The sequence below is a fragment of the Ranitomeya imitator genome, chromosome 2 (genome assembly GCF_032444005.1).
Source record: "Ranitomeya imitator isolate aRanImi1 chromosome 2, aRanImi1.pri, whole genome shotgun sequence".
Classification (NCBI taxonomy): Eukaryota; Metazoa; Chordata; class Amphibia; order Anura; family Dendrobatidae; genus Ranitomeya; species Ranitomeya imitator.
The window spans coordinates 103,716,705-103,734,931 of NC_091283.1; the positions used below are offsets into that span (position 1 = coordinate 103,716,705).

Consider the following 18,227-nt stretch of genomic DNA (forward strand, 5'->3'; position numbering starts at 1 on the left):
TGTCAGAACAGGACTGTGCAGACCAAGCATAGGCGCAGGGTCTTATTGTGTCTGGGTGTCAAGAGTGGCAGTAATATCCTCTCCCCTAGTGACTGGCGAGGTGTAATCTGTGTATTCCCCCTTATGTATGTAGATTTATTCACAGTCCACCTAAAAACCTTCAATGGTAATGAATCTCCCTTCATCATACAAGCCTCCAAAGACCAAAAGGTACAATAGCTAAGTTACGTGATATATGTAATGACATAGATTTTTACTGGATTACAATTAGTGGTGTCATCTGGATGATTTTATATGGGGGATATGCTTTATATACAATATATTTATTATTATTTTTTTTCTCTGTTAGGGCTTAAATGGAACCTGTCACTCCCAAAATCGAAGATGGGCTAAGCCCACCGGCATCAGGGGCTTCTCTACAGAATTCTGTAATGCTGTAGATAAGCCCCTGATGCCGGTGGGTTTAGATCACCTTCGATATTGGGGGTGACGTTTTTTTTTTTTTTTAAAAGGGAACCTAACAAATTTTATATTTTTTGGTATTTAACCCCTTTCTGCTGTCGGATGGAATAGTACGTCTGATGGCAGTATCCCCTGCTTTGATGCGGGCTCCGGTGGTAAGCCCACCTCAAAGTTGGGACATGTCAGCTGTTTTAAACAGCTGGCATGTGTCCGCAATAGGCGCGGACGGAATCTCGATCTGTCCGCAATAGGCGCGGACGGAATCTCGATCTGTCTGCACCTATTAATTAGTTAAATGCCGCTGTCAAACTCTGACTGCGGCATTTAAAAAGCACTTCCAGCCATTCGGCCAGAAATGCGTGCATTGGTGACCTGCGTCACATGATCAGGGGTCATCGGTGCGTCGGCATGACAACCAGAGGTCTCCTGCAAACCTCTATGGTTGTTGATGCCAGATTGCTGAGAGCGCTACACTGTTGCCGGCGCTCATAGCAATGCTGTAATTCTTGGAAAATTCTGAAAGACAAACGGCACCAGGACTCAACAATGCAGTATTGGGAGTGCTGAATCAAATACACCTCTTTACACCCACAGCGTGCGGTATCCATGCAGTACTGGAGCGTGGTGCTCAGCATAAAAAGCCATGACAGCACAGTAAAACTTTGCTCAAGAAAGTAGAAGAATGCGGCACTCACCCAGGTTGCGAAGTGAATATCTTTAATCTGTCTTTAATCCATGTACAGACTTTTCATAAAAGACAAGCGGAGACGACGAGGGTGCGGGGAGAGTGAGCTGGACGACGGCCATTTCGCACAATTAGTGCTTCCACGGGTCCATGTACAGAAAAGTCTGCACATGGATTAAAGACAGATTAAAGATATTCACTTCGCAACCTGGATGAGTGCCGCATTCTTCTTCTTTCTTGTGCAAAGTTTTTACAATGCTGTAATTCTCCTACATAGAGCTGATCTGATCATCGCCTCTGTGTAACTGAGCCGATTAAGTTGTGCCAACTTCTAGTCTCCTTGGAGGCCATTAAAGCATAGCAAAATAAAAATAAAAAATAAAAAACAAATGTAAAATATGAAAAAAAAATATAAAAGTTTAAATCACCCCCCCTTTCGCCCCATTCAAAATAAAACCATAAAAAAATCAAACCTACACATATTTGATATCACCTCGTTCAGAATTGCCCGATCTATCAATAAAAAAAGGATTAACCTGATCGCTAAACGGCATAGCGATTAAAAAATTTTGAAACCCCAGAATTACGTTTTTTTTGGTTGTCGCGACATTGCATTAAAATGCAGTAACAGGCGTTCAAAAGAAGCTATCTGCACCAAAATGGTAACATTAAAACAGTCAGCTCGGCACGCAAAAAATAAGCGCTACGTGTATCGGAAAATTGCGGATTTTTTTTTTTTACCACTTAGATAAAAAAGATAACCTAGACATGTTTGGTGTCTATGAACTCATAATGACCTGGTGAATCATAATAGCAGGAGGTCAGTTTTAGAATTTATTGAACCTAGCAAAAAAACAAGTGTGGGATTGCACTTTTTTTCTTTTTTTGCAATTTCACCGCACTTGATGATGATGTCGTTCAAAAGTACAACTTGTCCCGCAAAAACAAAAAAATCCCTCACATGGCCATATTGATGGAAAAAATAAAAAGTTATGGCTCTGGAAGGAGGGGAGCGAAAAACGAGCATGCAAAACCAAAAAAAGCTGGGGTCGTGATGGGGTTAAAAAAAAATAGCTAATTTTGTTGGAAAAATGAGAAATCAATGGTGAACTTTTAACCCTTACAACTTCCTAAGAAAATTTTCCAAAATTGTTCTGATGTAAAGTAGACATGTGGGAAATGTTGTTAAAGGGAATCTGTCACCTCATTTTGCCGCAATAAACTGCGGCCACCGCCATTAGGGGCTTATCTACAGCATTCTGTAATGCTGTAGATAAGTCCCCGATGTAACCTGAAATTTGAGAAAAAGAGGTTATATTATACTCACCCAGAGGCGGTCCTCTCCGGCGCCTCCCATCTTCCTTGCTTCTGTTGCGGCTCCGGCGCAGACGTACTGATTTGCCCTGTTGAGGGCAAAGCAAAGTACTGCAGTGCGCAGGTGCCAGGAAAGGTCAGAGAGGCCCAGCGCCCTCAATAGGGCAAATCGGTACGCCTGCGCAGGAGCCGCGACTAAAGCAAGGAAGAAAACGACTTCGTAAGAAGATGAGAGGTGCCGGACCCGGACTGCGACGCCCATCGGACCGCATCGGGACCACCCCTGGGTGAGTATAATATAACTTGTTTTCTCGGTCTCCCATGACAGCACTACAGAGAGAGGGGATCCGCCCTTTAGGGACAGGAAACCTACAGATAAAAGGGCGGTACCTCTCCCTCGCATCAGTTGGTTTCCTGTCCCTTACGGGGAACCTCTTTTCGGTGGTACCTGTAAGAAGACGCCGTATCATGGGACTGGGACCAGACAGTCGGGTTCCGGCAGCAAGGAGGCTCCTGCCGCGGCTCGTCCGGCACCAGAAGCCGCCATCGCTGAAACCGAGGGGTTCTTCAGGGTGTGCGGGGGGAGAATCGCTGCCACTCTCAGGAGAGGAAGGGGCGCTGAGACACCCGGAGCTCCTGTGCCGACAAGCGCACGCTCCGGGTGTACAAAGATGGCCGCCACTCCGGAAATGCGGCAGAACTTCCGGGTCATTTCCACGCGCATGCGCGGTAGCTCTTTTCTCCCCGGAAGATGTGACGTAGGAGCCGGAAGTGCGGTGAACACCGTTGGTAGCGCCAGATTCAAATAGGGAGATAGTGCACACATAGTTGTCGCACTATCTCCCTGGAAACATGGAGGACAGCGATCTACAACAAGAACCGGAACTGCAGCCGAGGCAGCAGCACCATAAGAAGACAGACCCTAAGAGTACCAGGAGAAGTGGGTCCAGCAGCCATTCCACGCAGCGCAGCAGATCTGCTGCAGTGACCAACTCTCCTCCTCAAGAGTTTCCTCTACCAGACCCGGGCCCTCCTCCAGAATCGGTACCTACGTCCACGTCTGAATGGTGAGTGACCTCCGAGAAAGTTCATATTTTATAATGGGCTTCCTTCTTCGCCCTTAATAGAGAAAGAAGAGGTTGGAGAAAAATAAAAATAAATCCTGCCCCACCTGTAACAAAGCTTTGCCGGTAGCCTGGAACAAAAAGCTTTGTAAATCATGTATTCAACGGTTATTGTGTGAAGAGACCCCCGATTTTGCATCGGAGCTAAAAACGATAATTAGATCGGAGGTTCAGAATGCCCTTACATCTGTCAAAAAAGCGAACGGATATTTGGGTTTGGGTTACGGCTAGGGTTAGGGTTAGAATTAGGCTTTGTGCACACGGTGCGGATTTGGCTGTGGATCAGCAGCAGATTTGGCTGCGGATCCGCAGCGGATTGGCTGCTGCAGATTCGTAGCAGTTTTCCATCAGGTTTACAGTACCATGTAAACCTATGGAAAACCAAATCCGCTGTGCCCATGGTGCGGAAAATACCGCGCGGAAACGCTGTGTTGTATTTTCCGCAGCATGTCAATTCTTTGTGAGGATTCCGCAGCGTTTTACACCTGTTCCTCAATGGGAATCCACAGGTGAAATCCGCACAAAAAACTCTGGAAATCCGCAGTAAATCCGCAGGTAAAATGCAGTGCCTTTTACCTGCGGATTTTTAAAAAATGGTGCGGAAAAATCTCACACGAATCCGCAACATGGGCACATAGCCTTAGGGTTGGAATTAGGGCTAGGGTTGGAAATAGGGTTAAGATTAGGCTGTGGTTAGGGTTAGGGTTGTGGTTTGGGGATGTGTTGGGGTTAGGGTTGTGATTAGGGTTACGGCTACAGTTGGGATAAGGTTTAGGGGTGTGTTGGAGTTAGAATTGAGGGGTTTCCACTGTTACGGCACATCAGGGGTCTCCAAACGCAACATGGCGCCACCATTGATTCCAGTCAATCTTGCATTCAAAAAGTCAAATGGTGCTCCCTCGCTTCCGAGCCCCGACGTGCGCCCAAACAGTGGTTTACCCCCACATATGGGGTACCAGCATACTCAGGACAAACTGGGCAACAATTATTGGGGTCCAATTTCTCCTGTTACCCTTGTGAAAATAAAAAATTGCTTGCTAAAACATAATTTTTGAGGAAAGAAAAATGATTCTGTAAACTTCTGTGAAGCACTTGGGGATTCAAAGTGCTCACCACATATCTAGATCAGTTCCCTGGGGGGTCTAGTTTCCAAAGAGGGGTAACTTGTGGGGGGTTTCTACTGTTTAGGCACATCAGGGGCTCTGCAAACGCAACGTGACGCCCGCAGAGCATTCCTTCAAAGTCTGCATTTCAAAAGTCACTACTTCCCTTCCGAGCCCCGACGTGCGCCCAAACAGTGGTTTACACCCCACATATTGGGTATCAGTGTACTCAGGACAAACTCGGCAACAACTATTGGGGTCCAATTTCTCCTGTTACCCTTGTGAAAATAAAAAATTGCTTGCTAAAACATCATTTTTGAGGAAAGAAAAATGATTTTTTATTTTCACGGCTCTGCGTTGTAAACGTCTGTGAAGCACTTGAGGGTTTAAAGTGGTCACCACACATCTAGATTAGTTCCTTGGGAGGTCTAGTTTCCAAAATGGGGTCACATGTGGAGAAGCTCCAATGTTTAGGCACACAGGGGCTCTCCAAAAGCGACATGGTGTCAGCAAACGATTGGAGCAAATTTTTCATTGAAAAAGTCAAATGGCGCTCCTTCCCTTCTGAGCCCTACCGTGTGCCCAAAGAGTGGTTTACCCCCACATGTGAGGTATTGGTGTACTCAGGAGAAATTGCCCAACACATTTTAGGATCCATTTTATCCTGTTGCCCATGTGGAAATGAACAAATTGAGGCTAAAATAAATTTTTTGTGAAAAAAGTACTTTTTCATTGTTAAGGATCAATTTGTGAAGCACCTGGGGGTTCAAAGTGCTCACTATGCATCTAGATAAGTTCCTTGGGGGGTCTAGTTTCCAAAATGAGGTCACATGTGGGGGAGCTCCAATGTTTAGGTACACAGGGGCTCTCCACACGTGACATGGTGTCTGCCAAAGATTGGAGCCAATTTTTCATTGAAAAAGTCAAATGGCGCTCATTCCCTTCCAAGCCCTGCCGTGCGCCCAAACAGTGGTTTACCCCCACATATGAGTTATCAGCGTACTCAGGACAAATTGTACAATAACTTTCGTGGTTCAGTTTCTCCTTTTACCATTGGGAAAATAAAAAAATTGTTGCTAAAACATCATTTTTTGACTAAAAAGTTAAATGTTCATTTTTTCCTTCCATGTTGCTTCTGCTCCTGTGAAGTACCTGAAGGGTTAATAAACTTCTTGAATGTGGTTTTGTGCACCTTGAGGGGTGCAGTTTTTAGAATGGTGTCACTTTTGGGTATTTTCAGCCATATAGACCCCTCAAACTGACTTCAAATGTGAGGTGGTCCCTAAAAAAAAGGTTTTGTAAATTTTGCTGTAAAAATGAGAAATCGCTGGTCAAATTTTTTTTTTTTTTTATCTATTTTTTTTTTATTTTATTTTATTTATTTTATTTATTTATTTTTTTATCTATTTTTTCCTAGCAAAAAAGAATTTTGTTTCCAAAATTGTGCTGATGTAAAGTAGACATGTGGGAAATGTTATTTATTAACTATATTGTGTCACATAACTCTCTCGCTTAACAGAATAAAAATTCAAAATTTGAAAATTGGAAAATTTTCAAAATTTTAGCCAAATTTCCATTTTTTTTTTCACAAATAAACGCAAAAATTTACCACTAACATGAAGCCCAATATGTCACGAAAAAACAGTCTCAGAACCGCTAGGATCCGTTGAAGCGTTCCTGAGTTATTACCTCATAAAGGGACACTGGTCAGAATTACAAAAAACGGCCAGGTCATTAAGGTCAAAATAGGCTGGGTCATGAAGGGGTTAAGGATATGTGCACATGTTAAGTATTTGCAGCATCTCTTAGCAGAAAAAAAATGCGTAAAAATAGACCCGTTTTGACATTTCTTTTTTTGTTTGGTGCAGATTTTTACCCACTCCTTAGTATGAAATATGGGTGAAATATGAAAAAATTGGCATGCTGTAGATTTAGATCTGCTGCAAATCAGCAAGAAAAGAATAAGGCCGTGTTCACACGTTGTACTTTTTTCATTGAAGTTTTTGTTATAAGCAAATTTTCACCTGTGTCTTAGGCTATGTGCACACGTCAGGATTTCTGGCAGAACTTTTCCTGACAAAAACCGGACATTTCTGCCAGAAATCCGGATGTGTTTTTTTTTTTTTCGCATTTTTTTCATGCGTTTTTGACGCGTTTTTGGTGTGTTTTTTTTTTTTTTTTTGTGCCTTTTTTCCCAAATGCATAGAATCGCGGGAAAAACGCAGAAAATCCACAAAATGAATGAACATGATGCTTTTTTTTTTTTTTTACCGCAATGCTTTTTTCGCGAAAAAAAACGCATTATGTGCACAAAAATTGCAGAATGCAATCTAAATAATAGGATGCATATGTCTGCAGTTTCTAATGCGTTTTTATCGCAAAAAAAGCGAAAAAACCTGAACGTGTGCACATACCCTTACAGTACCAGCAAAGTCTGAGATTTCAGAAATCTCATGCACACAACTTGATATATTTTTTTTCTCTTCAGTATTTTGTGCAATACTGTTTTGCAGCATGTCACTTTTTTCAGCGTTTTTCACCCATTGAAAGCCGTGGATAGCATTTTTGCACTATCCAAAAAAAAAACCACAGCAAAACATGATACCAGGATTTGTATCAGGTTTTGCTATTTTTTGTTTTTTTTTGGTGGGGACTAAACTTTACCAGCATGCACAAGAGACAAATATTCCCTGACAAACATGCAGCAAAGAGTGCAACAAAATCTAAGTAAAACCTGCCTTTTTTTTAAGCAAATTTTACTGCCAATAGAGCAGGTGTTGCCTGCTAAAAATCAAAACAAAAAAAGCCACATATGAACATAGCCTGGATCTCTTATCCTTCTCTTCATTACCCTGATACCTTTCTAGGGTCCAGACAATCATTTCTCCCTCTGTAGCTTTTTGCTATTACACGAATTTTAAACTTTTTATTGCTCCATGAATTGAGATGGAATATAGCCACCTGGTATGAAGTGATGGTGTGTTATTATCTAATATCTGGTCTGTAATACATGCGGTAGATGCAGGCATTACTTCGTTCCTATGACTTTTGCACGAGCAGTAAATGTCAGAGGACACAGGATGTCGCTGTGACTTCAGGGCTTCAGCTCAGGGAATTCTCTAATCCCTGACTGCCCCTAAGGTGACATCACAGCTTGGCGTAGAGCACTAGTTGGCCACTAGATGGGGCTGGTGGAAAGGAACGCTGTCATTCCCAGTGCCCTTGACAGCTGTTCCTGGACCTTACAGCCAGTGCTCCTTGTTCTTGTGCTGTGGAGGTGATCTCACTTTGGCACCCACCTTACCCATATGTGCATGTCCAGATCTATATCTGGTTAGTAGTGAAATAAACAGAGGCTCAGAGGAAGTGATTGGTACAAAGGAAAAGAATTTAAAGATACAAATATTATGTAAACGTTTTGCATGGCAAACTTATTTTAATCCCTGTGTTAAGACCTCGCTGAACACTTGTGCAGGGTATTGCTGTTTATGTATGCTGAAACTCCCATGAGACCACCCAGTGCCTCCATATAACATACAGGTGCGTATACATAATGGCGACGCTGCAGGGGTATGCGGAGTGTGCTCCAAACATTGCAATATAAGGAAATCTGTTATGGAGGGGGAGCATGTTCTGCGTATTTGTACTGATGTCTTTGTGGATGACACTTTGGCCTGCAGGGAAGCAAATAGTGAAGACCATTTGTAGAGAGTAAAGTTTTACATGCTTGGAACTAAAAACGATCTGTGCCCCCTTTCCCTTCTGTGGGTGTTGCGCATCCATGAACTAGAATCCTCTAGCGCCGTGGCCTCCATGTGACTCTCCAGATGTTTGGAGAAACTGCAATTCCCAGCAAGATAAGGGCTAAAGAGCCGGATGATGGAGATCAGAGAGAAGAGGACACCGCTACATTATTTATGCATCCAGGGCGTGCTGACCCTGCACACTTGGCCGCTGTATACAATCGATCAGTGTAGTCACATATGCGCTAAGTTGGCCGGTCATCACTGCAGGACAATTCAAGAAGTTGTCCACTACTTGGACAAGTTGTCCGCTACTTGGACAACTTCTCTGCATACCCCGCGCTTGGCCTCCACAAAATAAAAAAAAAACAGTCTCCTCCCGTGCCAGCGCCGTTCCCGTGGTGTCAGCACTCACGCTCCCATGGTGTCAGCGCTCACGCTCCCATGCTGTTATTGTGACACTGGCTCCCAATCAGTGATGTTGATTAGAGTACGAAGAGGAAGCCTAAGATCAGCTGATCCTGGACTTCCTCTTCATGTTCGATTTGTCCGAAGGCGAGGACAGTGATGCCAGCGCTGATTGGGCACTGGGCACACGTGTCACAACAACTGCATGTGAGTCCCGGGACCGCGAGGGCTGACCCTGCAGGAACAGAGCCAGCACGGGAGGTGAGCACAGGCTATATTATTTTAACGGCACCAAACATTTTAATTAAGGAGTTGTCCTAGTAGTGTACAACCCCTTAATTTTAGTTAATTGACGTGCAGTTTACCATGTTAATTTAGTTTAGGATTTTTTCACCTTTCCTTTATTTCTGTGTTGTTTGTTTTTTTTTTAAAGAAAAATCCTGCAGTTTTTTTTTTTTTTTTTTTTTTAATGCTTCTTTTGTGTACGTACTTTTAAGGTGAGTACCCATCTTGGATATTGCATGTTATATTTGGGACTGTGTGGCTCATTGGTGAGAAATCCTTGTGATGAGTGAAACCATTTACAAACATTGAGCAGAAGCTATAAAATTTCACACGAGCCTCCTGGGAATGTAAACCAGTCTGGACTTTGGCCATGACAGTCTATGTACGGATCACCACTCCTGCCAAATAAATCAGTGATTACAGAAATGACCAGCATTCATAGGCAGTAATAGGGGTATGTGCTGGAAGATGCACAGTAATACTGTAATTTGGGCATGTGCTGTACTTGGTGAGATGAGCGATTAGTCTGTTATCAATGTCTGTAAGTCATTTTCCTAAATAATTTTCCTAAAAAGTCTCAAGGCGCACTCTTTCAACACATCATGAATACTACTAGTAGAATCCACTCCATCTTTTACCATGTCGGATGTCCAGGGCTTCCGGCTGAATCTCTGAAAGTAGGCAGGCTAACCATGCCAGAAAGCAGAGCGAACGGAGTCCATTTTGTCTCATTTTAGTGAATGGATCCGTAGGTGCATTTTTTAATCCCCTTTTTCAGGCAGAAGCCAGAAAAGTACAGCTGACCGCAATGTGAACTTAGTCATCGCAACTTACCAAATTTCCAGGAACTGCAAGAAGCACTCCAGTCTACATGGGCTAGTATCCCTCGAATTGCCGCGATTCTCAAGCAATCTGTACATGCTATAGGATTAAGATTTCTGTTAAGTGTGTGCTGCAGTGTGTGTATGCATGCCTCCATATATATCATTCACAGGTCTGGCCGCTCCATCTGACTGAGCCTTGACTTTTACAAAGATATTATTAGTCTTGTCTCTGTAGAAGTTGTAGGTGGTTTCTCTGCAGCTAAAAGAAGTCATGTTCACCTTTGATCACACCGTGTCAGCATGAACCTTACAACCCGGCTAAAGTATTGCAAAGTCGATGGAGGTGGAATGCAAAGAATTAATAAAAATGTGTATTGGGTTCATAAGCTGCACTGTAACCATCCGATCTACAACAATTAAATACATTTTCTACAAATTATTATTTTTCTAAAGCTGCCCAAATGCTTCAAGAAGCACTCCGGCGTTTTGTTTTGTTACTGCAGCTTACACTAGCCTTCGGTAATGTGCACATAGTGCATGCAGGAAAATACATACCCATCAAAACTTTCCTCCGCCTGCAGCGCCGCTCCAGTCTTGTATCGTGGCTGCAGCTGAGTAAAGATAGAGAGGGGCGCACCAATATATTATATCACAGTCACCATCAAGGGGTGCAATACCTAGTCTACATGTAGAACATAGCAAAGGAAAAGAGAAAGGGTAGACTAAAAATGGTATGCACAACCCCAAATATAGAGACAATTGGTAACTCCATATAGCAAAACACCTTTATTAAACACCTCAAAAGACATGTTAAAAACATTTAAAATCAAAATCCCTACACCCACCATATCCCACAATAAATGACAGTCCCATAGTACAATCGGTTAACGGTAAACACATATCCTGCCCTAGATGCACCTAATCAGATGTACTATCCTGCAAAACATGCCTATACAGGCCGCAAAGAACTCGACCCCAATATGTCGGTATCCACCGCTAATAGCCAAAAAATGCAACATCCATGCCATACATGGTCCTAGGATTAAAGTGTGGTGGCATGCTATGTAACAGCCGAGGATACAACCTGTCCTGCGTAAATTCTGGTATGTGGAGATGCAGCGGGGTCGAAAGGCAATGTACCGACGGACAGTGGTGATTTTCTGCACAACGTGGGCAGTGGACGCAGTGTTTCAACGCGTCTGCTGCCCATAGTAAACTCCCAGGGAGGAGGGGGTGGAGTTCCGGCTGGGCATGCGCAGTTTAAAGTGCAGGACACAACGTACGAAAAAACAGTCCACCAAATACCGACGCATCCAGTGCACGACGGACGCGACGTGAGTCCATACGTCGCGATCCGTCGGCAATACAAGTCTATGTGAAAAAAATGCATCCTGCAGGATGTTTTTTTTTTCCCCAAAACGACGCATTGTGACTGATCTAAAAAGACAGAAGTGTGAAAGTAGTCTAACCCGCTGCTGCATATTCTTTTTTTCGTTCTCAGAAATCTGTGTGTAATCTGGCTTTCTTTGCATTTTTAAATCTGCAGCATGTCAATTTCTGTTTTGGACCTTTTTTCTATTTGGATTGTAGCCATTCACTTCAGTAACAACCCTAAATCTGTAGTTTTAGACTGCTGACATTGTATTGTTGCAATATTTTATACGCACACGTAAAAGTTTGGGCACCCCTGGCCAAAATTACTGTTGTGAAAAGTTGAGCAAGTTAAAGATGAAATGATTTCTAAAAGGCCTAAAGTTACAGATGACACCCTTCCTTTTGTATTTTAGGCAAACAAAAACCTATATATTGTCTTTTACATTTCAAAAAGGAAAATAGACCGATGCAAAAGTTTGGACACCCATGATGCAAATTTCCCAGCCTCCTCTACGTGTTTGAGATGGATAGATATCCCAACCCGCCCCCCCCTCCCCCCTCCGTAAAACACATTGTGGTAAATATTAATGGATTTGAGGGTATGTGGACACGTTCAGGTTTTTTCGTGTTTTTTTTCCATGTTTTTTTGTGATAAATACGCGATAAAACCGCATTAGAAACCGCAGACATATGCATGTTATCATTTAGAATGCATTCTGCAATTTTTGTGCACATGATGCGTTTTTTTTTCCACGCAAAAAACGCATCGTGGTAATAAAAACAGCATGTTCATTAATTTTGCGGATTTTCTGCGTTTTTCCTGCTATTCTACGCATTTGGGAAAAAACGCACCAAAAACGCATGAAAAAAACGCATGTGGATTTCTGGCAAAAATGTCCGGTTTTTGTCAGGAAAATTTCTGCAAGAAATCCTGACGTGTGCACATACCCTGAGATGCAGGAGCTCTGCAACTTTGTTTACACATATGGCCCCATATACACAAAGTGTGAACCTGGCCTTAAAGGTTTATGGGCATCTGATACAGAACAGAGTTGGTCCATCTGTGTTATCTCCTGCAAACATAGCTTTATGAATGCATACAATGAGGCAGTGGCCACTCCGCTTCTGTACCTACAGACAGGTTTGCACAGACAACCCTTCAGTGATTGACCGCTTGGAATGAATTCTCATCGCAGGCTTCAAGCCACACCCTAAATATATATGATCTTCAGACATGAAAAATATTAACCTTCTAGGTGCATAGTTGTATTTTATTACTGTGCCTCTATTTTGTCATATTATCTATATAGCCTCAGTTTGTCTGCTAATTTCACGTCCATCCAAGCTACTCAATGGCTTCCAATAATGATCAAGGGCCTGCTTTGATCTGAAATTGAAAAATGCCGTTTTCTCCTGCCTCAAAATTACAGCATGTCTTCCTCAAACACACACTGTCAAAGCCAGTTGTCGCCACTTGCACCCATATGGCTTACCAGGTATCTGCTGATTGCCCAGACCAACCTATATGTCTACTCGTGCCAAGGGCAGACATTCCATTGGTGCAAGGGGATCAAGAGGTAAAAGGGCCACTGCCACCTGCAAAGCATGTGAAAGTGTGTATTATTATAAGCTATTGGACTGCAAAGGGCCCATATATTGTTCTTTCACTGGGGGCCTCCTCTGCCTGTGTCTGCCAGGTACTCAGGCCCACCCAATTTGGGGACGTGCAGCAGTCTATAGCTGTCATCCATACTGTGGTTTAGCTGATCATTTGGCAGTTATCTCTTCCCACTGTCCCGTCACTGGAGCGCTCCTGTGTTTGTTCTCTATCGGTGAACCACTGTCAAACATCTATTTTGGTGGCATACCTCAAGAGATCAAGAGGATCTGCCATCTGAAAAAGGGCATGCTGGATGCTTCTCTCCCCCAACATTCATCTATTGGAGTGGGGGTGAATGATCATACCCCTTCTCTACCAAATCCATTGATATTGGTGGGTTTGGCTGACGTTAGCCTGATGTATATGGGAGCCTTTTTTCACCACTTTTGTGACCAGGCCTTTACTGAACATGCTTCTGATGATGGCTTGTATTGTTAATCCCCCGATCTGTATGTCCTACCTCAAGATCAGCTGGGGTTTTGAGAACCATCATTGAGTCTTTGGGCAATCAAGGCCCATGTTAGATCTGTGAAATATCTGTTGTACTCTTCCATTAGCAAACTGGTATGGTGACAATAGCACAGGAAATGTAGGATCGTTTTCTGCTCCGAGAACTGATCATGGCTTGGCCTATGGTTTATAAAGCTAAATCTAATCACAATGGTTCTACTTTTCTGCTGACTCTAGAACTTCGGAGGTTGTTATGGAGGCCTGTGTGTGTAACTGTGCCCTGCTGGGTGTAAACAGGAATTACCTGTTCTGGGTGTAGTAGAAGAATGAGGTATTCCCATAGAAGCTAGAGAAAGTACATTGGGGCAGAGCTCTGTGCAGCATTATATTTATGTACAATCTGTATTCCTTCATCAGGCTTCATGTATTATGTGAAAAATGTTAAGTCGGGGCTTGTTTACAGTGTTGACCCGCGGTCATTTATTAGCCTGCCGAGAAAGACGGACCATGCTTCCGATGTGCCGAGAACGATTGTTCTGTGCATATAAGGTGCATTGTTCTCCACCGCACAGGTGATGTGCTGCAGATAATGATTTCTAAGTAAGCTTAATTGTATTTTTGCTCATTTGTCTGGTGACCGGCAGCCTGTTTACACTGGACAATTATTAGTAACTGAGCTTTCCCAGGAGCACTTCTTCCCAATGATCATGCAGTGTAAATGCACCCTCGCTCATTCTTATATATTGGTTCAGTCCAATAACGAATAACTGATGAATCAGATATATTAACAAGTGGGCACTGGTGTATACAAATATTTTATAGGGTTTTTCTCACCTAGTACAGTTATGGCTGATCAATGGGATGTGGGTTATGGCCAAAGAGACCTCATCCAGTAGCGCCCCACTGTAATTGGAGAGATGCACGCTCAAGCAATACTCAGAACTTCCATGCTAATCAATGAAGGGTGCCCTGGGGTTCATACTTTTTTAGTTTACAGAGCAGAAACTTCAATTCAGACATGGTTTTTGGAGATCTTCTGCTACAAAAAAACTCCGTGTAAAAACTTCCTTACATGCGAGGTCAGCTATCACTGGACAGTGGTACGCCACAAGGCTCCATTCTAAATAGATGCTGGGACCCACAGACAGAATCACACCGGCTATGCCAGAAATGTATAACATGGGAATACCCGCTTAAGCCACAAACACTTAACATAAGTGTGCTTTGACCACAACAGATTCTTTTTAAGTGGTTTTAATTTTTCCAAAACAGTTTTGATTGAATGTTTGCATTGACATAAAGTGGAAATGTTAAGGTTCCCATACACGTTAGACTGCCCAACCGGTAGGATCGGCCGACCATTTAAGGAGTATTATGGTCCTCAACGCTCCCGTGACAGATGATGTCTGTGGAGAAGGACCTTGGCTCCTGAATTTTAATTGCCGATACTTTAGTTCTCCCTTTTATACAAGACTTGGCTAGTAGTGGCTCTCAAGGATAACTGTAATATCGGGGTGATCAGAGTGTTCCTGTATACGGGGACTTTAGATGCTGCCCTAGTTGCCTGTACACATTAGCCAGGAGGTATTGATGAGGTGGCAGTGGTCAGAGGGGCAGGAGATCAGAGCTTGTCTCATGAATACAGCAAACTTTAGGTCCGTTTACACAGACTGACCGGCAGTATGATACCACTGCAGATTTGTAAGCTTCTACGGACTGCCGATCCTTTAAATGCCCACGCAAAGGCTGCCATGTTCTCAGCAGTGCATGCCCTATTTACACAGGACGATGAGAATTACGATTTTTTTTATTTTTCTGCACTGCACAAAAGGTGACTTCACTGTGAGCGGTTTTGCTTGTTTGTCGAGAGATCGATCAGCAGCCTGTTTACACGGCAAGATAATTGTGAAACAAGTGTTTTTAACAATGCTCGTTCATGATTATCTTGTAAATGTATTAGTCCTCATGATTTTTTTTTTTTAATTGCTATTTTCCAAACAGTCCAATATTTTCTATAATGTTTAAAATAATGCCAACAGGACACTACTTTCATGTCATTTTTAGTATTTTCCATTGCTCAAATGCTGTCCTTCCTTAATTGATCGGCGTCCCATCTACTGTATATATAATTGCATCTTGCATTTGTTAATCATGGAAATGCTTTAATTCCACAGACAGCGAAGGAACATCAGACATCATTTTTTTTTTTTTTGCAATTAGGAAATAGTAAGAAAGAAGTTGGATAAAGCTTTTAGTTTATACTACCTCTCCTTTTCTTAATTTGTTCCCATTTTTATCAATCAGATTTGCATTAGTCTAGCCTAGATTTTGGAAGTTATTATTTAGGAATTTTAAAAAGTTGCCAGCTCACCCGTTGTAATGCTCCAGTCTGCACAGAAATCAAGACCCGACCTTGCGTGTTGAACATGGAAGAAAACGGGAAGAGAAATATTTCCAGCTCCTCGTAAAATTTCTGAAGATTTTATTAGCTCTGACAAAGAACGTTGCTGTACGTTCAAAACGTGTTGCTTTGCACATATCTATCTTATTTTCCATTTTTAATTTTTCTATGAAATAAAGTCTTCAGTAATTTTAGGTATGTTGAATTCACTGTAAGCATCTGCGGGACCAACCGGCAGCTCGATATGACTGGCAATTGGTCAGCTTCTGTACTGACCGGCGGTTGTTTAATTGCCTGTTCACACGCAGTAAACAATGCGCACATTGATGATCTATACTAGATGGCTCGGTGCACATAGTCTGCCATAGTTCTTGGCAGCACAAGTCCTGGTTGCACAGGACATTGTGCCGCATACAGAGAGAATTTCTCCTTCTGAACAAGGGTTTTGCTCCTTCATGTGACCGATCAGCAGCCTGTTTACATGGTGACGTTATCAGGATACAGCCTTTTTTTTAACTATGCTTGTTAACTATTATCTTGCAGATTAAAAGCACCAAATTTTACTTCCACTGCCCCTCATCAGCTGGGTCCATAAAGTTTAAAGATGACCAATACTATTACTGCAGTGTTTGCATTGATCCTAGCTTTTGTTTTTCAGCAATGTAAATATAATTATCTCTTTGTTATCATAGGCACAAAGCCAGGTCCTTCCTCATTGTGGGGGAGTGGATGTCCACTTCAATGGTGTGCTTGATTGCTTTAGACAGATTGTGAAAACAAAAGGTGTGAGTAGTCTTTGGAGTGGTCTGACTGCAAATCTGGTTAAGGTAAACTTTTCAAGTTTAATTGTTTCTTATAATAATAATAATAATAATCTTTATTTTTATATAGCGCTAACATATTCCGCAGCGCTTTACAGTTTGCACACATTATCATCACTGTCCCCGATTGGGCTCACAATCTAGAATTCCTATCAGTATGTCTTTGGAATCTGTGTCCTATAAGTATACAACCCTCACACTATATGTTGGGGTATTTGGTTTTCCCACATTACAGCTGAAAACTTTTGGTCACTGCAGAGGAGAACTTTGTGATCAGGCTATTGTGAAGGAACTCCTTCCTACTAAAAATAAGGAATTGTTCAGAAAGGGATAATCCCCATATGTTTGGTATAATCTATCTGTTCTAGTCCATGTGATGGCTAGGTTTACTTTAAGGGTGCGTTTTGCACCGGCCGCCACACTGTCGATTGGTTATGTACAAGCCGAATGGCATCTTCTGTGCACATAGAAATCATCATGGCAGTCCTATGTAAACCGGACGTGTGCTGCAGAAAACCATGATATTCTCATTGAGCTTAAAGATTCACGACACATGAACATTTTGCTCATTCATTGGGTGATTGGCAGCCTGTTTAAACTGGCAAATTATCGGGCATGAGCCTCCTAGGTACTTTTGTTCCTGTGTAATGTAAACTTACACTGACCAATAATCTTCTATTACTGTTTCTACGATCAATTGTTTCACTTATTAGCTTGTCTAAAGACTGTCAGTCACACCATAAATGAACGCTGCACTTGGGTGAAATTACTTTTTAAAGCGTTATTCCCATTTTATTGGACTATTTTTATTTTTTCCTATCGGGCGAGGTACTAACAGGCAGGTTGTTGCTACCTACATGCCTATTCTGCCTGGCACCTGCTCAAAGCGATGGCTACTCCTACCATAGATCCTGATGCTTCATGTCAACATAGCTGCGCTTCCTCCTGCTCCTGGCTGCTCTGTCGACAGGACGCCACTGCAGACATCAGCAGGTTAACAGCCAGCTCCCTGCAGTTATGCAGCGGGGAGCCTGGTGACAATTGGCATGGCATTGGCAGCCATGGCCTGGCAACAGAGCAGAATGGATGAGAAGCAGCTACTATGTCAAGATCAGGAACGCCGGCAGGAGCTTAGAGCCTGCAGAGATCGGCGCTGGGCATCACAGGCAGGTAGTTATTGACTACCTGCCTAGTTCTTGGCTCAGTAAGGAAAAAAATACAATGATCCCAGTTAATCCCTTTTGATGGATATTGTTGGCTAGAGTGTAAAAAAATGAGCATTTTTGCAGTTTTATTTGATAGTCTGCAAAATGATTATCTGTGGAGAGCCACATTATTTCCATTTTGGATATGGATTGAGAAGTGTTTATTTATTGGCCAAGTTAGAAGATGCTGGATTTCAGTTTTTGAATGTGCAGAAGGTGAAAAATAGTGATGAAAAATGCAGTGAGTTTACTCTTCGTCCATAGCCTACATCTCCTTTCCTATTCACTTTGTTTGAGCATCCAGGCACACAATAGCGTTCTGTGTTCCAGTATCTGCTTTATTAAACTAATAACCTCACAAGATACTG

General features: G+C 42.6%; 1 protein-coding gene across 1 annotated transcript in view; it reads left to right on the forward strand.

The window, feature by feature from the left end:
• Positions 1-18,227, forward strand: part of SLC25A43 (solute carrier family 25 member 43) — a 59,166-nt gene that overhangs the window by 38,008 nt on the left and 2,931 nt on the right. Inside the window, exon 4 of the mRNA XM_069747092.1 lies at positions 16,526-16,660. Within this exon, the coding sequence (XP_069603193.1) occupies positions 16,526-16,660 (135 nt within the window). The remainder of the gene's footprint in view (positions 1-16,525; positions 16,661-18,227) is intronic.